This window comes from Notamacropus eugenii, chromosome 2 (genome assembly GCF_028372415.1).
Source record: "Notamacropus eugenii isolate mMacEug1 chromosome 2, mMacEug1.pri_v2, whole genome shotgun sequence".
Taxonomy (NCBI): domain Eukaryota; kingdom Metazoa; phylum Chordata; class Mammalia; order Diprotodontia; family Macropodidae; genus Notamacropus; species Notamacropus eugenii.
In genome coordinates, this window is record NC_092873.1 from 230,687,035 (window position 1) to 230,714,282 (window position 27,248).

A 27,248-nucleotide genomic window follows, 5' to 3' on the forward strand; every position below is an offset into this window, starting at 1 on the left:
TACCATTGCATTAGTTATACCATGTAAAAGTTCTCATTCTTCCTCCTGCTGCAAATTCAAGTGTGTTCCAGTTCAAGTCCATTAGGGTTAATGTGCAGTTTCTGGGGTGTTCTTTCTGGATTTCATTTTGTATTTTTGCAATCTCTTTTACTTTGAATTTTAGGGTATTTGGAAGACATGTTAATATCAAAGTTGTGAACCATTCTACTTAAATATCAACGAGTTATTAAGAAATGTGTGCAGAAGACTTGTCTGGACCATAGTAGAATATAAGATTCTTAAGGGCAGGGACTATTTCCATGCAAACCCAGGAGGTCTCATTTTGAATTGTGTATTCTTTTTGTATTAATAGACACATCTTTGATTGGTAAAAGAGGGAAAACAACAAAAAAATTCACAGATGTTGATCAAAGAATACTTTCAGAGATCCTTATCAGCCAATGCCATTGCTACTATATCCTCTAAAAATATTCACTAAGTATCAGCCTTATAAATCTTGTTAGTAAGTACATATTTTTTATTTGTTAATTTTATTTATTTTCAGTGTTCTACAATAACTACCATATAACTTAGATTATTATTTTCTCCTCCCTACTCCCTCCCTCGCCAAGAAGGCATACAATTTTGTATAAGTTCTACACATACATTCCTATTAAATATATTTTCACTATAGTCATGCTGTGTTGAAGAATTGAAATGAATGGGAGAAATCATCTAACAAACCAAAACGCAATACACACACACACACACACACACACACACACACACACACATGATCTGCTACAATCTTCAAATGAATTCCATTGTTTTTTCTCTGGATGTGGAAGGCATTTTGCCTTGGAAGACCATTGGGAATTTTTTTTTTTAAGTCCTTGCATTGCAATGGAGTTCCAAGTCTACCAGAAAAAATTCTCGCACACTGTGGTCATTTCTGTGCACAAAGTTCTGGCTCTGCTCCTTTTGCTCAGCATCAGATCATATAAATCTTGCCAGGCCTCTCTGAAGTCTTCCTGTTCATCATTTCTTACAGCACAATAGTATTCCATTACATTCATATACTATAATTTATTCAGCCATTCGCCAATTGATGGGCATCCCCTTGATTTCTAGTTTTTGTCCACCACAAAGAGTGCTGCTATAAATATTTTTGTACATGTGAGACCCTTTCCCATGTTTATGATCTCTTGGGAATACAGTCCTAGAAGCGCTATTCCTGGGTGAAAGGGTATGCATATTTTTTATAGCCCATTGGGCATAGTTCCCAATTGCTCTCCAGAATGGTTGGATCAGCTCGTAGCTCCACCAACAGTGTATTAGTGTTCCAACTCTCCCACATCCTCTCCAACATTTATCATCTTCCTGTTTTGTCATGTTTGCCAATCTGATAGGTGTGATATGGTACCTCAGAGTTGTTTTGATTTGCATCTCTCTAATCAAAAGTGATTTAGAGCATTTTTTCACATGACTATAGGTATCTTTAATTTCTTCCTCTGAAAATTGACTATTCATATCCTTTGACCATTTATCAATTGGGGAATGACTTGTATTTTTGTACATTTGACTCAGTACTCTATATATTCTAGATATGAGACCTTTATCCCTGAGATTAGCTATAAATTCTTTCCCAGTTTTCTACATCCCTCCGAATTTTGGTTGCATTGGGTTTGGTTGTGCAAAACCTTTTCAGTTTAATGTAATAAAAAATTATCCATCTTGCACTTCATCATGGTTTCTATCTCTTCTTTAGTCAAAAATTCTTCCCTTCTCCATAAATCTGATAAATACACTATTTCTTGCTCCACCAATTTGTCCATATTATCCATCTTTATACCTGGATCATGTACCCATTTGGACTTTATTCTTGTGTACGGTGTCAGGCATTGGTCTATGCCTAGTTTCCGCCACACTGTTACCCAGTTTTCCCAGAAATTTTTGTCAAACAGTGAGTTCTTATCCCAGAAGCTGGGGTCCTTGGGTTTATCTAACAATAGAATACTATATTCATTGTCTACTGTTTCTTGAGTACCTAGTCTATTCCACTTGTCTACCCTTCTGTTTCTTAGCCAGTACCAAGTGGTTTTGATAATTGCTGCTTTATAATACAATTTGAGATCTGCTAGTGCCAGGCCACCTTCCCTAGCATTTCTTTTCATTAGGCCCCTTGATATTGTGGACCTTTTGTTCATCCAGATGAATTTTAATACTATTTTTTCAAGCTCTAGGAAATAATTATTTCATAGTTTAATTGGTATGGCACTAAATAAGTAAATTAATTTAGGTAGAATTGTCATTTTTATTGTATTGGCTCAGCTTACCCAAGAGCAACTGATGTTCTTCTACTTACTTAGACTTTATTTGTGAGAAAAGTGTCTTGTAGTTGTGTTCATATAGTCCCTGGGTTTGTTTTGGAAGGTAAACTACCAAATATTTTATAATGTCTACCATAGCTTTAAATGGGATTTCTTTTTCTATCTCTTGCTATTGGGCTTTGTTACTAATATATAGAAATGCAGAAGATTTGTGTGGGTTTATTTCATAACCTGCAACTTTGCCAAAGTTATTTATTGTTTCAAGTAGTTTTTTACTTGAATCCCTAGGATTTTCTAAGTATGTCATCATATCATCTTCAAACAGTGATAACTTAGTTTCTTCTTTGCCTATTCTAATTCCTTCAATTTCTTTATCTTATCTAATTGCTATAGCTAATATTTCTAGCGCCATATTGAATAATAGTGATGATAATGGACATCCTTGTTTTACCCCTGATCTTATTGAACATATATCTAGCTTATTACCATTGCATATAATGCTTGCAGAAGGTTTTAGGTAGATAGTGCTTATTATTTTGTGGAAAGTTCCATTTATTCCTATGCTCACCAATGTTTTTAATAGGAATTGGTGTTGTATTTTGTCAAAAGCTTTTTCTGCCTCTATTGAGATAATCATGTGATTTCTGTTAGTTTTGTTGTTGATATGGTTGATAATGCTAATAGTTTTCCTAATGTTGAACCAGCCCTGCATTCCTGGTATGAATCCTACCTGATCATAATGTATTATTCTCATGATAAGTTGCTGTATTCGTTTTGCTAAAATCTTATTTAAAATTTTTACATCTATATTCATTAGAGAAATTGGTCTATAATTTTCTTTCTCTCTTTTGTCTCTTCCTGGTTTAGGTATCAAAATCATATTTGTATCATTAAAAAGAGTTTGGGAGGACTCCTTCTTCCCCAATTTTCAAAAATAGTCTATATAGTATTGGAATTAACTATTCTTGAAATGTTTGATAGAATTCACTTGTAAATCCATCCATCCCTGGAGAATTTTTTTCTAGAGAGTTCATTGATGGCTTGTTCAATTTCTTTTTCTGAGATGGGGTTGTTTAAGTATTCAACCTCCTCTTCTGTTAATCTGGGCAATTTGTATTTTTTAAAATACTCATCCATCTCATTTAGATTGTCAAATTTATGGGCATAAAGTTGGGCAAAGTAATTTCTAATTATTGTTTTAATTTCCTCCTCATTGAAGGTGAGTTCATCCCTTTAATGTTTGATTTTAGTAATTTGGTTTTCTTTCTTTTTTTAAATCAGATTGACCAAAGGTTTATCAATTTTATTTATTTTTTTCATAAAACCAACTATTGGTTTTACTTATTAATTCAATAGTTTTCTTAATTTCAATTTTATTAATCTCTCCTTTGGTTTTCAGTATTTCTAATTGGTATTTACTTGGGGATTTTCAATTTGTTCTTTTTCTAGCTTTATCAGCTGCACGCTCAAGTCATTGATCTCCTCTTTCTCTGTTTTATTCATGTAGGCATTCAATGATATAAGACTTTCCCTAAGGACTGCTTTTTGCAGTATCCCATAAGATTTGGTAGGTTATCTCATTATTGTCATTCTCTTGAATGAAGTTGTTGATTGTTTCTATGATTTCTTGTTAAACCCACTCCTTCCTTAGGATTAGATTATTTAGTTTCCAGTTAATTTTTGGTTTATCTTTCCATGGCCTTTTATTACATATAATTTTTATTGCATTATGATCTGAAAAGGATGCATTGACTATCTCTGCCTTTCTGTACTGTATTGTGAGGTTTTTATGCCCTAGAACACGGTCAATTTTTGTATATGTGCCATGTACCACTGAGAAAAAGGTATATTCCTTTCTATTCCCATTCAGTTTTCTCCAGAGATCTATCATATCTACCTTATCCAGAGTTTTATTTACCTCCTTAACCTCTTTCTTGTTTATTTTGAGGTTAGATTTATCAAGTTCAGAGAGGGGGAGGTTGAGGTCCCCTACTAGTATAGTTTTGCTGTCTATTTCTTCCTTCAACTCCCCCAACCTCTCCTCTAAGAATTTGGATGCTACACCACTTGGAGCATACATGTTTAGTAATGATACTGCTTCATTGTCTGTTGTGCCTTTTAGCAGGATATAGTTTTCCTTCCTTATCTTTTTTGATTAGATCTATTTCTGCTTTTGCTTTGTCTGAGATTAAGATTGCTACCCCTGCTTTTCTTACATCTGCTGAAGCACAATATATTCTGCTCCAACCTTTTACTTTTACCCTGTGTGTATACCCATGTTTAAAATGTGTTTCCTGTAAACAACATACTGTTGGATCACAGCTTTTAATCGATTCTGCTATCCATCTCCTTTTTATGGGAGAGTTCATTCCATTCACATTCACAGTTATGATTACAATTTATGTCTTCCCCTCCATCCTCTTTCCCACTGTTTGTGCTTTTAGTTCTCCTGTCTCCCTTCCCCTCCTCAATAGAGTTTTTACTTTTCACCACCACCTCCTGCAATCTTCCCTTCCTTCTTTCAGCCCCCTTCCCTTTTACTCCCCTTTACCCTTATTACTTTTTCCCTCCCTTTTAGCTTCCCCTCCTCTTTCTTCCCCCTTCCACTCCTACTGCCTATAGAGCTAGTTAGATTTATATACTTAAGTTTATTGCTTTCTCCTTGAACCAAATCAGATGAGAGTACCTCACGAACGATGTTCATCTCTCTCCCCTCTTTCCCTGTACTATAATTTTGTCCTTCTTCCTGTGATGTAATTTACCATTTTCTGCTTCCTCCTTTTCACCTCTCCTGTTATAATCCCTTTGCATGCTTAAATCATATTTTTATCATCACATCATTTACTTTATACCCATTTCCTCTATGTATATCCCTTTCATATTTCATAATGGGTGTACAATTCTCAGGATTAACAAGTTTCATTTTCCCTTATAGGGAGGTAAACAGTTTGCCCAACTTGAGAAACAAGTTTTTCTTTTCCCCTGTTTACCTTTTTATGCCTCTCTTGAGAACTGTGTTTGAAGATCAAATTTTCTATTGAGTTCTGGCCTTTTTGTCAGGAAGGTCTGAAAATCCCTAATTTCGTCAAATGACCATCTCCTTGCCTGAAATGATATGCTGAGCTTTGCTGAGTAATTGATCCTTGGTTGTAGTCCCAGCTCCTTTGTCTTGATTGAATTCCTTCTGTCTTTTAATGTAGAAGCTGCAAGGTCCTGTATGATTCTGACTGCTGCTCCTCAATGTTTGAATGTCTTCTTTCTGACTGCTTGTAGTATTTTCTCCTTCACTTGATGGTTCTGGAATTTGACAACAATATTTCTTTGGGTTATCCCTTTTGGGAAGTGAACAGTGGATTCTTTTGATGACTATTTTGCTCTCTGGATCTAGCACTTCTGGACAGTTTTCCTTGATGATTTCTTGGAAGATATTATTCAGACTCTTTTTTCATCATGGCTTTCTGGTAGGCCAATAATTCTTAAAGTTTCTCTCCTGGACCTATTTTCCAGGTCAGTTGTTTTTCTAATTAAATATTTTACATTTTCTTCTATCTTTTCATTCTTTAGATTTTGTTTGACTGATTCTTGATGTCTCATAGAGTCATTAGTTCCTACTTGCCCAATTCTAATTTTTATCTAATTGTTTTCTTCAGTTAACTTTTGCATCTCCTTTTCCATCTGTCCAGTTGTTCCTTTTAAGGAGTTATTTTCTTCACTTAGTTTTTGTACTTTCTTTTCCATTTGTCCAATTTTCCCAGTTAGGTTTTGTGCTTCCTTTTCTATTTGTTCAATTTTCCTTTTTAAAGAGATGTTCTCATCAGTGAATTCTTTTTTTCATACTTTTAAAATCATTGGCCAGTTTTTCTTCTATTTCCTTTTTCAGCTGTTCCAGGAGAGCTCCTTGTGCATGGGAGCAGTACATGGTCCCTTCTGAAGTTTCAGATGGGAGTGCAGTCTCACTACTGACCTCTTTGGTATTCTTCTTTTGGTCCTTGTCTCCATAGAACGATTCTATAGTTTTCTCACCCTTGTTTGGCTTTTCCTTGCTCATGATGATTTGTGTTGTGGCTTCTGGTTCTTTCAGTTAGAAGCTGCAGAACTTGGTGTTAAGCTGACTGGTGTAAAAAAGCTAAGGGCAGATGCCTTTTTATCTTTTTGTTTTGTGTTTCCCCAATCAGCTCTGAGGCTAGCTTGTTAAGTGAGGGGGAAGGGTGGTCTGGTTCTGGGAGCTGAGGCAAATGCAAGCTCAGGGGTTGGTGATCCTGGCTGCCCTATTGTCTTCCTATTTCCCCTAGAGCCCTGAGTTACACCTGGGTCCTAGTGCAAGTTTCCACTACCCTGGGACCCCTCTCCTTCTGGTTTGCCTCTGCCACAGTAAGAGGAGTCCCCCTTAGCGATTTTCGTAGCCTCAGGTGTTATGAGACTGTTTGCCCCTTCACTGTGCCCATTGATCCAGGATTTTTCTGAGGAAATGTTTTAAGGTCAACAAAGGGAGAGGAGAGAGCATTTACCAGTCACTCTGCCATTTTAGCTCCTGGAAGTTCTAGTAGGTGACTTATAGACATTTGATCTGTGAGCTGAAAGTCTAAGAAGTTGCTGCAGCTGATATCTGGGGCTCAATGGCTGTCACTCACTGGGCTCTGTTGGTCTCTCACCCTGGGCTGCAGCTCCCCCAGTTCTGCCTGCTGCTGTCTCAGGACTCCTTGGGGCCCTCCTGATCTGCTGCACTGGACACGCAGCACTGTGCGCTATGGGCTCACTCCCACAGAACAGATCCTTCCAGTTGACCTTCCAGTCTGTCCTGGGCTGTAAATCTGCCACAGTCTGTCTCCTATTGGATTCTGCACCTCCAAAATTTGGTCAGATTCTCTCTTTAGAGGTATCTGAAGGAGTTTGTTTAGGAGCTTAGGTGAGTTGTTGCTCTCACTCCATCATCTTAGCTCCGCCCCCCTCTACCACACATTTTCTGTCCTAAGTAAGTATTTGATTAGCAAGGTATTGACAATTAAAGTCAAGGAAAACAGTGTTCCTCTGCTGGAGTCCTCCTCTGATACCTCTTCTGGGATGTGCTGGTGACCCTACTTCTCAATGCTTGTGTCAGCAGAGAGCAGTCTCTGGCAGATCCTACAAAGCTGGAAACATTTCAAGGATTGTGATGGACAGTCATCATTCCCATAGTTCAATTACCAGCTTGGTCATAATCAGAGAAGCTCATTACCAGATTGCCAACTTCAGAATTCTTTTACCACAGCAAGTTGAGAAGACTGTCTACTAAGGCACAGCAGAGTTTTGGACAGACTGCACACACAAAGGAAAACAAAGATCCTTCAGGCATTGAGGTATTGAAGTATCAGACTTGTTGTCAATAACCTACCTTGTATATTCATTGAGCAACGGCAGCTTATTCTCTCCATGAGGGGCATTGCATGTAATTGATTTTATGCTGAGCACAAGGAAAACTACCCATGCCTAGAATGTTTTAAATGCCAACAGGATTCCCTTTTCTTCTCGCTGGAACAAACATAGGGAGAAAAAGCACTTTTATTAATCCTTGAGTATTTGACATGTCATGGTCCATCTGCCTTTCCTGACCATAAGCTACACTTAGTAAATCAGTCAGTCAACAAGTTTTTATAAAGTACCCTAAGTCAGGCAAAGAAAGGTAAGTTTCCTCAAGAAGTTCCAATTCTAACGGAGAAGTCAACATATAAAAACTATGCATGTACAATATATAGTGGGTATGCCAGAAGCCTTAGTGTAAACTTAAGCTCTTAAAGCCTAAAGCTTCATTAAGACCTTTAGTCACTTATATGAAGGTAATCTCATAAAGAAGGCATTGGGAGGGAGGATTGACTGGGAAAGACCTCCTATAGAAGGTGGGATTTGACCAGAGTATTATAGATAACTAGAAAAACTAAGAAGCAGAAGTGAGGAGGTTAAATAGCCAGTTCAAAGGCATTGGTGAGAGATGGAGAACCACATGTGAGGAACGCTTAGAGTGTGTGTAGAGGAGTAAAGAATAAGAAAATTGGAGAGATAGGGGGGCAGGTTGCATAACGTTTCAGATGTCAAGCAGAGGATTTTATATTTGATCCTGAAGGTAATAAGAAGCCACTGCAGTTTATTGAGAGATATAAGGGACAGCGTCATTTTGGCAACTAAGTGAAAGATGAACTGAAGTTAAGTGAGATTTTCAGTGGGGAAGACAATCAAAAAAGTCTGTCATACTGTGCAAGACTCTAGGTTCAAGGTGATGAGACTCTCACCAGCATAGGAACTTTGTCAGTAGAGAGAAGGGAACATATATTAAGAAAAGTTATGAAGGTAGAAAGAATAGGTTTTGCTGACAAATTTAATATATGGGAAGAGAGTAGTGTAAGTGAGGAGTCTAGGGTGGCACCAAGGTTATCAGCCTAGGAGGGTTCCCCGAGGAACAAACACAAAAGTTCTCTATTAAAGGGGAGAGGCAGAGGAGAGACTTTGAAATAAGCCCCTTAGGACTTCCTGACCTTCCCACTGCTTTAGTGAAACAGTCTAAATGACTAAGGAACAGGCTTTCCAAGAAATTCACATGAAATGAAAAAGCAAAGGGAAAGAAGCCCAGTTGAGGCCCTTGAGACTGCTCCAAGCCCAAGAAAGATGACCAATAATTGATGTTAAACCTTAAAAGCAGCCAGGACTGCCCAACCCTGTGCCTGAAAGAAGTGGACAGAATGTCTTCAATGCTACCCTAGCTTGTTCCTGTAACCCTTACCCACCCAACAGCTTTGTTTACGTTCATGTTTATAGTTACGGGTTAGCCTCAAAATAGACATTTTAACTGAAGGATGTCACATGTCTAAAAAAATGTGGAGTTGGTTTTTGTGGGGATGTTGCCGAATTTTTAGTTAACTGTGAAACTGATTAGATTCCTCTATCTTCCTCTTGACAAGGTCCCAAGATAGTGGGAATAGAAACTATTAGAAGGAAAAAGGAAAAAAAGAAAGCTCTTTAAGCTGAGAAGGGCTTTGTTTTGGCCTTTATCCCCCCTTGGGTTGAGAAGTGTGGGAGTAGGAAGATTACTTTCAGTTCTTACCTTATTCATCCAACCCAAACCCAATGTCAAGGACAGCAACTGAGCACATGCAATATATCCAATTTTGGAATCCCCAGTAGTACTCAGAGGGTTTGACTGTGTTATTCTCAAATGCTATATAACTGGTTTTAGGACAGTCAGCAATGTGATATATCAGATGATGTTTATTAAATTTTTTTATGTTAATCACATTAAACCTGACTTCTGGACTTAAATTCTAATAATAACTTTTATTATATGTAACACATTCAATATTTTTAATTATGTTTGTAGACTGTCTCTCCTATATTATCTAGTATCTAATTTTTCTTCACAACAACTCTGTGAGATAGGAAGTATTCTTTTTGCCCAGTTTATAGAAGAGAAAACTGTGACAGGTTCAATGATTTGCCTGCATCAGAGAACTACTGAGTGTTGTAGGTGGAATTCGAAACTAGATCTTCGTGAAACAACATCAGGCACTCTACCCACCACACCAGAACTCTCCAAGCTTTTTTTGATCATGTACTTTATAGTAAAATATTTTTTAAGCATACCCCTAATATATGTATATATACTTACTTATAAATAACGAACATGTATGCATGTACTAAGGTACTGATGATTGTATGCAGTATAAAACATATAAGAATAGAAATTAGAAAGGATGAGATAAGAGTGAACTAATATTTGATCTTAGAGTTAATAGGAGTGGGGACAGATTTTTCCCAAAAGCATGTGCACAGCTGTTGAAGAATGTGGTTGGTTTAGGTGTTAACTTCCCTGAAGGTTTGGAATTTAAATAGCCTTGTGAAGTAGGGAGGGGGAAGGATTGGAGGACAAGGGCACAAACATGTTGGAAACAAGCCCCACAACTGGCTATTGCTGCTAGGGTAGGATTTTATCCCTCTTTTCACCCTTTAATCGGGTGAATACATTCCCTTGAGGGTCAGGCCATGTCCCCCCCAACGTCACTCCATGCTCTCCCCAGTTTGGAGACAATTGCTGACTTCCAACACTTAAGACACTAGGATTATCTCTATGTGACAACAAATAGATGTGTAGCAAAAAAATTAACTAAAAGAAACAGTATTAATTGGTTGTACTCTTCATAATTACAAGGAAGAACTTAATTAGGGTCATAGATCTATTGAAGTGTAACATATTGAATCTACGAAATAGCTTCTAAAGTATGAAAGGCAGTTAGGTTGCCCAGTGGATAGAGCCTTCTGCCGGGACTCGGAAAGATCTAAGTTCAAATCCCACCTCAGACACTTACTAGCTGACCTTGGTCAAGTAATTTAATTTTTGTCTGTTTCAATTTCCTCAAATGTAAAATGGAGATTATAATAACACCTACCTCACCAGATGGTTGTGAGATAAGATAATTTGTATGTAGGAAAGGAAAATTAAGAGTTGTGGTAAAAAAATTAATGTCAAAGAATGAAATGGCTTAAACACTATTAGTGTTACTGTTCTTGGTGAAAGGCATACCTGAAAGCTTCAAGAATGCCCAGGGAACCAAGAATTTGAGTTGTGTATGTAGCTTAAACTTCCAAAGTACCAAGATAAGCAGAGGAGAGCAAACTATGTGCTGACTTCAGGGCTTGGATAATTGAGCTCCTCAAATCTTTTTCTCAATCATAGATTTCTGGTTTTGTTTTCTCTCTGAAGGAATCACAAAATTACATCAACTCTTGTCATGGTGGCTATGACTTCAATAACATGAACTCTAGTCCTAAACTGTTAATGCTTGAAAGAACCCTAGATATCAGGGGCAATAGAAAAGGGAAATGAAACCCAGAGAGAACGAGATTTTTTCAAGGTGACATGGCTAGTTTGGATGTAAAGGAGAGGTCCTTGAAAGTCCAAAATCTAGTAAGAGAAAAGGCACTATAGTGAGGTGTTAAACTAACTGTATAGGGTGCAAACACACCCAATGATCGCTTTATGAGGGGAAAATTAGTCCCTTGAATGAATCACAATGGAAACAATAGAATAAAATAAATAATGCTAGGTCATGCCTCCAGGTAGTCTGTCAGATTGGTCATTTTGGTTCATTGAGAGTTGGAGAGAGAGACTGGAAGAGAAACCTAGCTCTGGACAGAATGGAGCACGGGAAGCTACAGGAAGCCACTGAGAGCTGAGAGAGTGCCAGAGGCAATGGCAACAAAGAAAAAGGCCGGAAGTGTAGGAGTGTGGCAGCTGGAAGTAAGGTGTTTACCTCTGTTTTAAATGTTCAGTTTATCTTTGTTAGTGGGGCACTTTTTGGAAATATAGTTGAGAGGAAGCCACCTGAGGTGTGGAGGGAAAGAGATGTCCCTAAAAAAGAAAAAGAGGAGAGGCAAAAAAAGGGGGAGAGAGAGAAACAAAAGATGAGAGGGAAGGAGAAGGAGAGAGAAATAGAGGAAGGAAGAGACAGAGGGGGGAAGGAGAGAGAAAGAGAATCAGATGAGAGAGATTTAAGGCAAAAGTATTTTTCCAGAAGTGCTGTCTCTGACTGAGGGCTCTGAACTAACAAAAAGATGAAATTGTAGATCCTATAATACAGTGGTATTATCCTTCCTAGAGTGGAGAAAGTACATTTATACTGAGAAAACTCATCTGGGACACCTAACAGTTGTATGCTAAGATGAAAACAGGCGTAACTGAACAATTCTGATCCTCCATCACCACCCCCCCAACACAGTGGCTGCATCAAGACTAAAACTTCTTAGACTCCTGACTCCCCAGTTCAGTGTTTAAACCACACCACATAGCCTCTCTTACCTCTTGGACTTAATTCTTGGGCTGGACTGCATTATTTCTGCTTGTCACCTGGGTAACAGCAAGCCAAGAGCTGCAGGGAATTTTCCCAATCAACCAATCAACAAATATTTATTGAGCACCTACTAAAATGGACAAACTTGTCCTAACTACTGAATTTCCTAGGGCTTTTTCTTAGAACATGGAAATACAGATGCATGGAACTCTTCCTACTCTAAAGGACATCAAAGAGAACCTTTGTTGTGCAACTCCAAATAAACCTGGTATCTAAGCTCTAGCGTCACTTTGAATTGTCGCTGAAAAAGAAAAAGAAAATCATGGCAGAGTGGAAAACAATAATGCTCATTGACTTTTTCTAAACTAAAATAGTGGATATACTGCATCCCTGCCACTTATGATACCTTTGCTAGCCAGCTGCTGTAAAAATGGCTTTTGGATGACCCAGATCAATTGATAACCTCAAGAGTGGAAATGACATATAAAATGGTAGGACCATGATATTAATGCATTTTGGAGGGATAGTAAAAACAGCTTTATAATACTAAGCAACATTTAATGCTAGAAAATAAATTTGTACTTTAAGCCCTCAAAGATAGATTTATCTTGAGAGGTAGCATGGTGAAACAGGCTTTGGATCTGAAGTCAGGAAGACCTAGGCTCAAATCCCACCCCCTTTCCCCCTCAAACACTTACCAGTTTATGACTTTGGGCATTCACTTGGCTTCTGCTGGCTTCAGTCTCTTTTATCTATAAAATGATGGGGTTGGACTCAATGACCTCTAAGGTCCCTTTCAACTTCAAATCTATGATTCTATGTTTACAGTCTTTCTATAACTTAATTAACAAACCTTAAGAGTGATACTTCAGCCTCAGAAAGATTGTAATACCCATAGTTCACACTGCTATTACATGTCAAAAAAAAAGAATTTGAACCTCAGTCTTTTGGATTCCAGCTGCAATCCTCTAGCCACTATGGCTATTCATTTCTCAACTGAAGAATGCAAATTTCTTATTTTTCAGTAATTGTGATCCATAGCTACAAAAACAGGATTCCTCATTTTCACTCCCTAGAAATCATATTACAAAGCTCTTAAAAATTCAAGCTTTTTTTTAACTGGAATAAGATGTTGGATTATTAGATGGCCTAGGATATTCCAGAATATCAAACTCACATAAGAGTCTGAAACAATGAAGGCACCTGGTTATTGCATTTAGAACTGGAGTTGGAGGTACAGCAAAATCATCAGTAGGAATCAGACACACAAATTGGGAGGCTGGATTAGAAATAAAATCTATTTGACTGTAAATGAGCTATGTAGATACACCAGGTTAAAGTCTTCTAAGATTCTGGCCTGTGACAGAGCTATATTAGGGGACTTGATAAAATTTGTCCATCTTCAGAGAAGTCTCTACGAAAGAGCCTGGTAGGTATATAGGTAGCTCCCAAATTGAGGATACACTCATCACTTTGTAACCTTAAGATTAGATGAGTTATAAACCTATTGTTTTGAGAGGAAAAGCTAAGAGTTCTTGACCAATATAGTCCCATCAGATTTTACTCTTATAACAAATAACATGTGACTTAAAGGTCATTTCTGCATGATACATTAGTGGTTCATTAGCATAGTGAACTTGGCAAAATTTTTGCCTATGGCAATTTGGACATGTGAAATTTGGAAGATGATAGGGCTGTAAGAGAAAAAGAGAAAGGTTCCTTTTATCTTTAACTCCTTTGGCATTTACTGATAAACTATAGGTATCTCAAAAGTAAATAAAACCATCTTTCTCTTCAACCTTGGATGAATTAATTTATGGCAATTCCATTTTAGGGATAGGACCTTTATCACAATAAGCTAGAATACTGGCAAGGATAAACTCAAATACTATTAAGTATAGACTCAAAATTTTTATTTCTAAAAGAGTAGTGCTATTCACATGCCATTTGGCAGATAGCCAAAAGGAGAACCCTTATCCTGATGAGTTCAAGCATATATGTCTACCACTTCCCAGAAATGGCAGGACCTAGCAAATGGGTTGGCATACTATAGCACTAAAGGTTCATCAGAAACCAAATTTGGAAATTAAAAAACAAAACAACACATGAAAACTAGACACCTCATGCATGTAATTGTATATTTATTTCTTTTTAAAGAACACTCCTTAATGTAATTCAATATACAAACTTGGTTTCACAGAATTATAATCCACTAAAATAGAACAAAGATAACCCAGATTGTGTTTTTGTATCGTTGTACTCTTTCCTGCTTCTTCCACTTCTCCAAACCTATAAGCCAAAGTTCTCTCTACTTTCACACCTTCCTAACTGAAAACCATTCGGAATGATTCCCTCTCTATATGTCATCGCATTCTTCAGGCCCTATGTTCTCTTTCCATTAACTCTCTTCCCCTATCAGAAAGGCAGGACACTGACACTCTTCCCCTAATCCAGAGGGTAAAGTGACCTCCCCAAAAGCCAACCCAATTATTTACTCTGTGGACAGACTAACAGGAATGAGGAGGGGGCTGGTGAGCAGGCCTCCATGACCCTTCCTGCCTCCACACCCACCCTTCAGAGTTCATGTATGACGTGTCTATAAGGTGCCTGAGTTCCACTCGCCAACTTGTGCAGCAAGAACCATGGCAACTTCTGAGCTCAGGTATTCTCCATTGGCAATGCACAGCACTGCTATGCCACGCCACCGGGCCGGCCGATAACCAAGTTCTACACAGTCGGATGTGCTTTGTCCCTTTAATTTTTAAAGACACTCCCATATATAGGTATCTGGCAACCTAGTGTCCAACTGAGTTCCATAAAATTGTACCAGTGATGCACTTGTACATATTTACATGGGGCGGAATGTTTTCCCATATTTTAGATGAGTATATAGATCAACATGTTCACATAAGACCAAATACTTTTTAATATATTTATAACTGATTTATAAAGCTTTGAAAAAACTCACAATAGCACATTGTTTTACTTTAATGCTTTACGGTACTATCAGTTTAAAATCACAATCAGCACTTAAGTTATCGTCAATCCAGCAAACAAGAGACAAAAAAAAATACAAGAGTTAAGAACTGACAGATACATCCTTTATCTTTTTGTTAAACTAATGCGTGAGTGCAGAATAAGATAAGATACTCTAATTTAAATATCTTGTTTACAATATACAGTTTGTTCTAATTACGCAACAGTAAATCCCATGCTTCACATAGAAAAGCAATCCACAACATTAAGAAAAAATGTACAATTTATGAAACAAAGTAAATAAATATTAGTATTACAGAATTGGAGCTGTACATAAAAGCTGTTCAATTTTAATCATATAAAAATATGTTTTAGTGCAACCTCACATATATATTGATGCTGTTTTGGCTTTACATCGTTTAGATCCAAGTGTCCAAAAAAGGAAAGAAATTACATTTATTACAAAGCAGATACACAAATTCTAAAATATGTACAAATTACTGCTAAAAAATGCTTATAAGAATATAAGCAAAGTAAAGAAAAGGCACAAACATCTGTACAATTTAAAAGTACCAGACCCAAAAGGAGAATTTCAAATTTTGTTTTGGTCAGGCTCATGATGACTCGTTGTTTTAACTAATTTTTTTGATATAACAAAAGTATATATAATAGCAAACTACTGTAACTTAGGACAGGCATGCTATAAACTTGATTACTTCTATCTCTAGAAAAACAAAAAGAAAAGTAACGGGTAAATGTATGGGTGAAAGTCTCCATGCATCTCCGATCAATGTAGTTGACTCTTTTCTGATGCGGGATCTTTGCCTTCCTGTGTGCTTGAAGGTAATTCCTTTCGGCTATGAAAACCTAACTGTTGGACATCCACACAACTCTTACTGTAAAATGTGGAATGAGCTAATTCAGTCTGTGATGTACCAAAGTTGTCCTTTTGACCATCGTGCAAGTCAGGGTGGGTGGCTGAGGTACAGGGCTGCCCTGGCTCAGGTCCACTAAAGTGTCTAATGCTCAAATGTGCACTTTCTGAGGGTTTCTGATGAGGCTCCAGCGCCTTCGACGACTGATCTGCCCCAAGCAGACTGGCCTCTTCTGTGGCAATGCGGAGAGAGGCAATGGCTTTTGTACAAGTCTGTATGTGCTCCTCCTGTTCCTTCTCTGTGGCATTTGGACTGTCTTCTGAAGTGCTCTGTTTCAGCAGGAGTAGGGGGGAAGAGGATGTGCTGGGTGGACCAGACGAGTGCAAGGCGTGAGAAGAACGTTTCTCATGAGGCTGGGAGATGTTGAAGGGTTCTCTAACAATGGTCTCAGCTGCAGCTCTTTGCTTTTCCTCAGTGCCCTCCACTGGTAGAGGCATTGTGGGTGGAGCATGTAAACCTGAAATGGCCGTGGGTATGGAGTGGACCATTTGGATCCCACCAATGGGCCTCATGGGGATAGGAGCTCGCACTTGTTGCTGAGAGTGGAGTGGAAGATGACTGAAGACATAGTCATTAGGACCTTCAGGGAAAAGGCTAGAACCCCGCTGTTCATGAGCACCTTCTCTGTCCCCGTAGAGACTGAAATAGGGAACCTGAGGTAATCCTCTTCGTAAATTCTGCAAAGAGAAACAGAATAGAAATTTCAAAACCTGGCATTCTGTTCACAATGATACTGAGGGGCTATTTCAAACCTGAGCATTTTTCAAGGATGCTCCAAATCTACTTATTCCTTTCCATGGCTTTTCATTTTGCAAATCGCTTTTGTCACTTATTCCAACAGTGTTAAACCTCAGAAAAACTTTGTTTTTTAAAAACCAGCCATGTGGCAATACATTCAGTATATAGTCCACTAAACATACGTGTGTACAATGTTTTATATTAGAAATAATATTTAATATACATGTAAAATGTATGTACAATGCTGCAACATTGTACATACATATATAATTGTCACAAAAGCACTTACCAATTTTAAAATATTAACAGTTTTTTCTTCTCTTCAAAAAAAACTAACTAGGATTCAACTACATAAAACCTTATCCAAATCTTGTAGAAATAAAAAGTTCACCGTCTGTTCATACACTGGGCAGATTTTATTTTATGCTTTTCATTTTCAAAAAGTGTTGACGAATGTGACTGGATTGACAGCCGCAGAGATTGGCGTCTTTGAGTTTTCCACAGAGCAAGTGTCAAGTATCAAGAACAAGTTGGTTCTATCAATATGCTGCTTCTGACCTCAGGAAATGGTCTCTGTAAATCTCTTTTCTGAAAGCCCTTTCATCTTGAACTCAGATCTGGATGTGAGATCTCATGAGAGGACGCTAAGACACAATAGGGATGGCTGCTTCGGCTACAAGAACTGCTATCTTCTGTAGCAGTAATTATCCTAACACATTTCCAAGTCACAACTTGGTAAGCTGAAGTTAGCAACTACAAATGAGACATTTTATTTGGACAGTCTAAATTCTTCCTTTTATAAGATAGTTGTTGAATTTGAACATTGCTTTATAGACCATAAGGGGTCCTTTTTACACCTTTTGTTCTAATTTGACATTTGGTGGACATTATTATTATTGGCAATAATCATAATAAAAAATTATGTTTATAAAGAGCTTTCAAGTTTACATAGTATTTCATTCAGCTGTCTTGTGAGGTTGGTAACTCAAATATTGTTATTTCTATTTTATAGATAAGGAAAGTGAGCCTCAGAGAAGGGAAATGACTTCACAGAATAAAAAACAAATCACAAAAAGACCTCAGAGGCCATGATGACAAATAACAGAATAACAGCTAGCAGTGCAGTCAGGAAAGACACACACACACACACACACACACACACATACACACACACAAACTTATTTGATCCTCCTAATAACCCTGTGAGATAGGTGCTTTCAATTACGCCCATTTTTCAGATAAGAAAACTGAAACAGAAAGAAGTTAAGTGACTTGACCAGGAACACATAGCTAGTAAGTCTCTAAAGCAGAATCTGAACTTGGGTCTTCCTCAATTCCAAGTCCATTCCCTACAATGTCACCCAGCTGTCCAACCCACCCCTGGAAAAGAATTGTCTCTATAATTCAACATACTTAAATAGATATTCAGATTTTAACTGAAGATGTATAGGGAAGTAGAGGTGCAGCTAATAGATAGAGTGTTGAACCTGGAATCAGGAAAACTCAACTTCCTGAGTTCAAATCTGGCCTCAGACACTTACTAGCTGTGTGACCTTAGACAAGTCACCTTGCTCTGTTTGCCTCAATTTCTTCACCTGTAAAATTATCTGGAGAAGGAAATGGCAAACCACTCCACTATCTTTGCCAAGAAAACTGCAAATGGGGTCACAAAGAGTTGGACACCAGTGAAGAAAAGTGAAGAGGATCCTATTACTTCCCAACACATCCCACTCCATTTTGGTTTAGCTCTAAGCATGAAAGCTCTTTTCCATTTATCTAGCCTATACCTACTTCTTTATAACTTCCAACCATCACTCCCAGTTCTGCCCTCTGAATCTAAATAAATTAAGACTAATATCTTCCTCATGACAGCCTTTCAGACACTTGAATACAATTATCAACCACCCTCAGCCCAAGTCTTCTCTTCTTCAGAGTAAACATGTTCAGTTCCACATTAAGCTCCTTGAGGGTAGGCACTGTTTTTTTGTTTCGTCTTTGTATCTCACTGCCTCGTATAGTGCCTAACACAAGGCAGATACTTAATAAGTGCCTGCTTGAATAGATTAGATACGGAATCATCTTAATGCCCTTTACCATTCTGGTTGCTTTCTCTTTGCTAGATAATCTCCAGCTTCTCAGTATCCTTTCTAAAATGTGGCACCCCAGAACTGAGCACAATAACCCAAGTATGATTTGATAAGGGTCAAGTACAGTAGACGGTAGTGAGGTGGCACGATACAGTCAGGAAATGGAGTCAGGAAATGTCATCTTCCTGAGTTTAAATCTGGCTTCAGACTCTTACTAGCTGTGTCACCCTGGGCAAGTCACTTAATCCTGTTTACCTCAATTTCCTCATTTGTCAAATGAACTGGAGAAAGAAATGGCAAACCACTCCAGTATCTTTGCGAAGAAAACCCCAAATGGGGTCACAATGAGTCAGATATGATTGAAAAATAACCAAACCACAAAGTACAGTAAGGCCATGACATCCCTATTCCAGGACTCTCTTAATGCTGCTTAATATCATGTGAATGTTTTCTGGGTACCATGTCACACACTGTTACCTTTTATGTATCTTATTCACTAAAATCTCCAAATCCTTTTCAGGAATACCATCTCTTCCATGGCACACAGATAGTACAGTGGATAAAATGCTGGACTTGGAGCCAGGAAAATCTGAGCTCAAATACTTCCTCAGGCACTTATTGACTATGTGACCCTTGGCAAGTCACAGAAATCTCTATTTACCTCAGTTTCGTTATCTATAAAACAGGGATAAAAAAAGCACCTACCTCCCAGGGTTGTCATGAGGAGAAAATGAATTAGTATTTGTAAAGTGTTTTTCAAACCTTAAAATGCTATAAAAATGCTACTTACTGCTATTATCATCATCATTATTAACTTGTATTTAAGAAGTTGAATTTTTGAAAATCCAAATTGTAAGACTTTGCATTTATCAGCTGATTTTTTAATGAAGTAAGATCTTTTTGATTTTTACTATGGAATCTAAGATACAGCTGTCCTTTCTTACATTTGTGTAATCTGCAAATGTGAGAAGCAGGGCATCTATGCGTTTATCAACTCATTAATAATGACTTGCCTAGCATGACACAGCTGTTAAATGGCAGAGTCAGGATCTGAACTCTGGGCTCCTGACTCCAATTTCAGTGCTCTTTCCACTAGTGGTACTTGAAATCCCAGACTAAAACTTGAATTAGATTCAATCCAGCAAATATTTATTAAGCATCTACTGTGTGTAAGCAGTATATAAAAGAATGGGAGAAATTTTAAAAAATTAGATAAGATATTCTCTACCCTCATGGAACTTACAACCTACTTGGGGATTATGAAAATATAAAATTAATTATAATACAAAGGAATATATGAGTGCATGAGAAATATGAGCAAAGTACTATGTGAAGTCTTCTGAAGGAAGGTCAGTTTCAATTATGATAGCAAGAAAGGATTAACAAAGACAGGAGATTTTAAAGTAAGTTATAAAAAACTGAGCAGAGATTTGACAGATGAAGGGGACGTGGTCAATGAACCAGTCAACAAGGATTTATGAAGCATTTACTATATTCCAAGCAGCTAGATGGTGCAGTGGGTTGAACATGGGACCTGGAAGGTCTCATTCAAATCTGGCTCAAACACTTACTAGATGTGTGACTCTGGACAAGTTATTTAACCCCTATTTGCTTCAGTTCCTCATTTGTAAAATGGGGACACCCTGGAGAAGGAAACAGCAAACCACTCTAGTATCTTTGTCAAGAAACCCCATGAACTTTGTCCATCGATCAGGAAGAGTGAGACTCAACTGAGTAACAGATTTCCAGGGAGTGTGCTAAGCACTGGAGAAACAGAAAAGCAAAAGTAACCCTGCCTTTAAGAAGTTCACATTCTAATGTGGGAGACAAACATAATTAGGTGCGTACAAAGACAAATGTGGAATGGGTGGAAGGTAGCCTGAGGGAAGGGATTAGCAGTTGCAAGAAATAAGGGAGGACTCTCACAGAAAGTCAGATTTGAATTGATTCCTGCGGGAAGCAGGAAGAGCAGAGTGAGTAACAACAAAGAGACACAAAAACTGAACATTAATAGAGGATGATGAGTACTTCTGTTTGGAGCAAGTAGTAGTTTTCTAAGTGTGGTCCATGGACTCCTGACAGTCCCAGACCATTTCAGGAGATCTGGGAGGTCAAGATTATTGTTTGTAAAAATAATGCTATTTGCCTATTAAAATGTTCTTCCCTATATGTAAAATATGTAGAGTATGACACACAGAATTCTCAAAAAGCTGGGCAGTGCTAGTTTGTGGAAAGCCTTGAAGAGCAAGAGAAGGCACTGGAGGAAGTATTACATACAAGCATTAGTTGGTATCAAAACTCCTGGATTCAGGATCTCTCAATGCCACTGCTACCTCAGGGATCCTAGGCTACTACATCTTTTGTTGTTCACTCATTTCAGTCATGTCTAAGTCTTTGTGACCCCATCTGGGGTTTTCTTGGCAAAGATACTAGAGTGGTTTGTCATTTCCTTCTCCAGCTCATTTTACAGATAAGGAAACTGTAGCAAGCAGGATTAAGTGACTTGTCCAGGGTCACACAGCTAGGTAGCATCTGTGGCCAGATTTGAACTCAGGAAGTTGAGTCTTCCTGACTCTAAGCCCAGCACTCTATCCACTGCATCACCTAGCTGCCCCCTACATATCTCAGGGCCTCAGTTTCTCACCTGTAAAATAAGGCAGTAGAACTAGATGATCTCTAAGACAGATTCCAGCTTTAAAATTCTATAACCTTCACTCAGCAAGAACTAGGGAGCCTAGGAAGGTTTTTGAAGACAGAAGTAACAAGACCATATTTCTGCATAAGGCAAATATGTTTGACAGCAGTTCAGGGTCAGAGACAGTGGAGGTAGGAACACTTGTCAGGAAGCTACCATAATAGTCTAATGAACATTAAAGAGGACTTGTAACAGTGTGCTAGTAGTGGGAAAAGAGAAGGGGGATGTTTATAGGAGATATTGTTGGGGCAAAATCAATGTGATTTGCCAACTGACTGACTGAAAGGAAGAAATCAAAAACACCAAGTTTTTTTTATTTGGTTGGTTTTTGTTTTTTTAACAAGGAAGTTTCTGAACAAGATTTTGAAAAGGCAATGAGGTGGGGACAGTGGGTTGGGCACTGCACTCAGAGTTAAGAAGATCTGAGCTGAGGTTTTGCCTCAGACAATGACTAGTTGCACAACCCTGGGTAAGACCCTAAACTTCCTTTAGTCACCATTTCCTGATCTATAAAGTGAGGAGACTGGAATCGTGGCCTTAAAGGTCCCTTTGAGTTCTTAATCTATGATCCAATAAGAGGAGAATAGTGACACTTCTTCCAGAAACAGTGAAGTCAAAGTGAGTAGGTTTTGGGAAAAATGTAGCAAAAGTTGTTTTAGACTAAGCATGTCCTTGATGTAAAACATCCAGGTGGAGATCAATCAATCAGTAAATATTTATTAAGTTTCTACTATGTATCAGGCACTGTGTTAAGGATACAAAGAGAGGCAAAAAATAATCTCTACTCACAAGGAGTTTGAAAGCTAATACAGATGTTTTATGGATGGCTGGAGATATAAATGGAAAAGAAACTGGGGCTGGAGATAGAGATGGGGCAGCCTATGTAAAAGTCAAAACAAGGTCATACGTTTGAATGTGACTGATAAGGGAGAGAAGGTAGAAAGAGAGGAAAAGAGAGGGCCAAGGACAGATCCTTCAAGGAACACTCATTTTAAGGAGGTGGGAAAAAGGATGAGACTAGCAAATGAAATTATAGTTTCCCAGTTTTGACCTTTGAAAATATTCGCTCAACATGGCATGCTAAGTAGGGATGATGTCATGTATCATCAGAATTTTACTTCTGAGACTTGTTATGTCAGGGGAGTATCCCTCCAAAAGAATAATGGAATTAGCCATCTTTATTCAAGTATTCAAGTTAGAGAGATCAAATCACTATTCCAGATGCTCATTGGGAAACAGCCACATTCATCCAGGTACATGGAAAAGGAAGGATTTCTGGGATATTTCAGGGATCCTTCATTTTCTATAATTCAAAGGATTTTGCATGTTTTGAACCATTAATGTCCTTCCCAATCATGTTAACACTTTAAAAATGAAAGCATAAAACAATACAGGGAGATGGGTTGAAGAACAGTTAATGATTCATTATCTCTGCTACCTTATCCTCCCCTCATCCCCCATTTTTACCATGCACAGTACTGTACTTTATTCACTGGGATACAAATCAATGGAAGTGTGGGTGGAGTGACATTAGATCACCAAACCTGTAATCACAAGGATCTCGTAAGCCTAAAAAAGACCGTGGAGAAAATTTTGATGAAGAAAGGAGAATTTAAATTCTATAAGAAAAAAGAACCATAGCAAGGCACTGCTGATTTAGAAAAGGAAAAGTTCCTTTGTCAACTGGCCTATTCAATTGGTAGAATAGTGACAGCTATAGCAGAAGTGCTTAGAGACAGATGGACAATGCATTCCCTTTCAGACATGGGACTTTAAGGACTGCCATCAGAATGCCAGTTCCTTAAAGGCAGAGTCTGTTTTCATTTTGTCTCCAGCACCTGACACAGTGCTTGGCATGCAATATTTGCTCACTGAATTTAAAGTCATAGCAAAAAAAATTTTTTTTTTCTATTTGGTATTATTTATCGGGTGGCTTCTTTTACTAGAGACTCACAAATATGTTCACCATGTGGAGTTCAGAGGAGAACAACTTGAAGGAGTTGAGTTAGTGACCACACGGCTGCTTGTTGTCCTTTGTTCACAAAGAAGACCAAAATCACATTACTATATTAGAGTTAAGATGTGTCAGACTGTGGTTAATCAGACCAATGGGAGCTCAGAATGCTCCACCACAGATCAGACACAAATAGTCCATCTGGACATTTGGGGTGGACAAATAGGAAAAGCAAGAAGGTGAAGATTAAGTCAAGGAGGCACTGAATAGGATGGAATTTACTAAGATTCCATTAGAAAGTTTCTGGCAAATCTTGGATACTGCAGACAGTAAAGATTTAATGAAATTTTGCTTTAATCTTCTTTGAAAAGATAAAAATACCTGTTCACATAGAACACATAGTTTTCACATAGGAAATAAGAAATTTTTAAATAATAGAATTGAAGTTTTGTCTCTCCAGTGATCACATCTGAGAAATCCTAACAACAGAACCATTAAATCGTGTTAGAAGAAATTCTCCTCCTAACCACTTCAAGGGTTCTGTATGTAACTGGGCACTTCCATTCATCCTTCTGTCCATCCTTCATCCCTCCTGATTTGTGCACTAGACTTAAGGAGAACAGATTTTAAAGTATTCTGAGGAAACATAGAGAGGATTCCTTGGCCTAAATTTGAACAAATGAAGTTTACATGACAGGTAAAAGAAACCCTCAAGATTTAAATTCTCAGGACATGCAAAAAAATGAAGAAGAAAAGATACATATTTAAAGATATGTACAAAAGAGCAGATAGTGAAAATGTGATGGGCTACCTTGGGAAGTAAGAAACCTCTTCATTAGAGGCCTTTGATATACAGTATTACAACAGAACTTCTTTTGTGGTATGAGTTGTACTGCTCTGAAAACACTTTCAAACCTAAAATTGTGTCACTACATTAACTGAGGACTTAGCTGTCATTTTTAATGCCAAGAAAAATGATTATCAGACTGGGAAGCAAATAATAAAAATAACTACTAGGGAACTGAAATCCTAGCCAAGTACGGAGAGATGCTGAGAGAATCCTGAGATGAATTTCAATCACCAAGTCCAGGCAAATTCCATCCAAGGGTACTATAATACCTTGTGGATATGATTGCTGATCCGCTGTTTGTGATCTTTGAAAAATACTGAAAAATGAGAGAGATGCTACTGGACTTGAGAAGTGCAAAGGTGGTCTTGATACATCACTAGATTTAATCTGTGTTGAAATAGCTCTGGATCAGACCACTGGGCATATATAGCTTCAGAGTCAGAATAATATTCAAGATTTCATTGATCCCTTATGAAGGTGACAATGCACTGTTGCTACGTGAATTCTTGTTATGTGGTTAATATATTCATGGAACTACTGTCATCATGGACTTTTAATACTGTGATTTTTCACTCACTCACACACACACACACACACAAAATGGCTACTGGAATTCTCAAGTACTGTTTCTGCCATTACTGTCTACATTAAAATGCACACATAAAGATGCAGGGCTAGAAGAGGTGCTGGGGGACATCTTAGCCCAATTTCTCTCATTTTTCTTCATTTCCTTAAGGCACCTAAGACCCAGAGAGTTAAGACTTGTCCACTGTCATACATACATTAAACTACACTTGAACTTGGGGCTTGTGATTTTAAGTTAAAAAATGTTATAGCAAAAAATAAAATTCCATAGCATCACCTTCAGTGAAAATGTGTATGTGCGTGTGTGTGTATGTGTGTGTGTATGTGTGTGTGTGTGGTGGGGTGAAGAAGGGTATTGAAAGGATGATGAGGGGAAGCCTTTAAGATACATAAATAAAACTACTTAATGCAATTTGCTGGACTGTACTTCAGACACAATGAGCTACATAAGCTACAAAAGATAACAATGTGAAACCTATTCATGTCAAAATGAATGTTTTCGGGGTAGAGTTTGCTTAGAACCTCTTCTTTCATCAAGGTAGAAAGCTCCAATTCTAGGAACTCCCTTCACGGATGAAGATTTGCAACCCCTTTCTTAAAAAGTTGCCTGGGGCACTAAGAAGTGAAACGATAACCTCAGTGTCACTTAGCCTATACATGTCAGATAGAAGAACGAGTTTTTCCCAACTTCAAGGCTGGTTCTCTATCCAAAAAGCTGTTCTGCCATCCTTTGCTACTATATTTCTATAATCAGGAGAAAATTCTGTTCGTATGAAATACAGGCATCGTATTTTTATACAAATGTGCAACAAAGTGCTTACTATTCACAATTTCAAAATATTTCTACTCCGTCCCACATGACCAAGTTTCTTTTATTCTAAGGGAAGAACTGGCCATTCTCTTTTGACCCAACACTCTATGTCACATATGGTGCTTAGTATGCAAGAATGACAGGTTGTTTTCCAATAGTACTAGTAGTCTCCCAGCTAAGAAGTATAGATTTCAGATTATATAACTTATCAAACATACCTTATGATTATAAGTTATTATAATCATAAAAACTCATAATATTCTCTGGGCCATAGACATCTTCAGGATATAAACTGTATCACTGAGTTCAATCTTGGCAAGTCTTTCCAGCTCATTTGACTTGTACAAACATAAACCTCATGGTAAAAGTCTCGGGCTAATGAGACTCAAGCAAAATTTTACATAGCTCTTAGCATGTTTCTGCACTGCATAGAAAAATCTGACTGTTCTATTTTGAGAATTGAAGCAAATTACTCCCACCCCTTGCAAATTATCTATTTACACAGAAAGCATCTAAATGGAAGAAGAAATATGTTTTGGTTTTTTTTTTTTTTTTGAGGGAAAAGAGATGATGGAAGTTTTGTAAGAGACATTGTAAGAGATATTCTCCTAAAATTAAATCTAACAAGGAAGGGCAATTCTAACAAAATTCTGACTTTTGCTAGGGACTTTGGTTGTGCCAGTTAAAACTAATTAGTTAATCAATAGGTATCTGTTTAGTGCCTTTGATGTGCCAGGCACTGTTTCAGATTCTGAGAATACAAAGGGAAAAAATGAGATGGTCCCTACCATCCTAAAGTTTACATTCTACTGAAAAGGTACCACCTATAGTACCTACGTTTTATACTGTTACCAGCATGTTGTAGGTACACAAATATGTTAAACAATATTAAATACTACTGGTACCCTTAATCATGTCTTAAGTATTTGGTTTCTTTTTCTTGGGGAGTGGATAGTGGAGACATTTAACTACATGAGGTATATCACAGGGGAAACAAATCTCCCTCTACTGCAAATTCTATTCTATTACATTGAGCAAGTATTGTCTTCTCAGTCACAGAAGGGAGAAAATCTTTCTTTTTCTTCTCTCAGAAGCATGCCAAAAAAAAAAAAGTAACATAAAGGGCAATTACTGACTGTTATTCCTCATCCCCTAGAGAAGTCAAAGGTGTGCAGGGAGGGTCAAATGTTCCTGTTTAAGGGAATGATGCGAAGTCTGAGAATCAGAATGTGTTTCTCAAATTTTAATCTTTTGCAACTGCATTCCGCATGATTTTAAACTGTAGTCAAGGATGAGCTAGTATTTTTTGAAATGATTTTGGCGCAAACTCAATGACTAATAAAACTACCCTATTTCCAATGACAGTTTTCTGGGCATGCATCCAAAAATTAGATGAACTCTCTTTATCCACCCCCTCCATTCCTTTGCCCAAGATGGCTGTGGGTTGCCACTATTTGTACTAATCACAGTGTACTTGCACAAAAGGCATGCTTTTT

At 37.8% G+C, this 27,248-nt stretch overlaps 1 protein-coding gene across 9 annotated transcripts in view; it reads right to left on the bottom strand.

The window, feature by feature from the left end:
- Positions 1-14,245: 14,245 nt before the first annotated feature.
- HIVEP2 (HIVEP zinc finger 2) overlaps positions 14,246-27,248 on the bottom strand; it is a 275,611-nt gene continuing 262,608 nt past the window's right edge. For all 9 annotated transcript variants that reach the window (XM_072643485.1, XM_072643484.1, XM_072643482.1 and 6 more), the window contains one exon: positions 14,246-16,709. In XM_072643485.1, the coding sequence (XP_072499586.1) occupies positions 15,885-16,709 (825 nt within the window). In that variant the 3' untranslated portion in view covers positions 14,246-15,884. The remainder of the gene's footprint in view (positions 16,710-27,248) is intronic.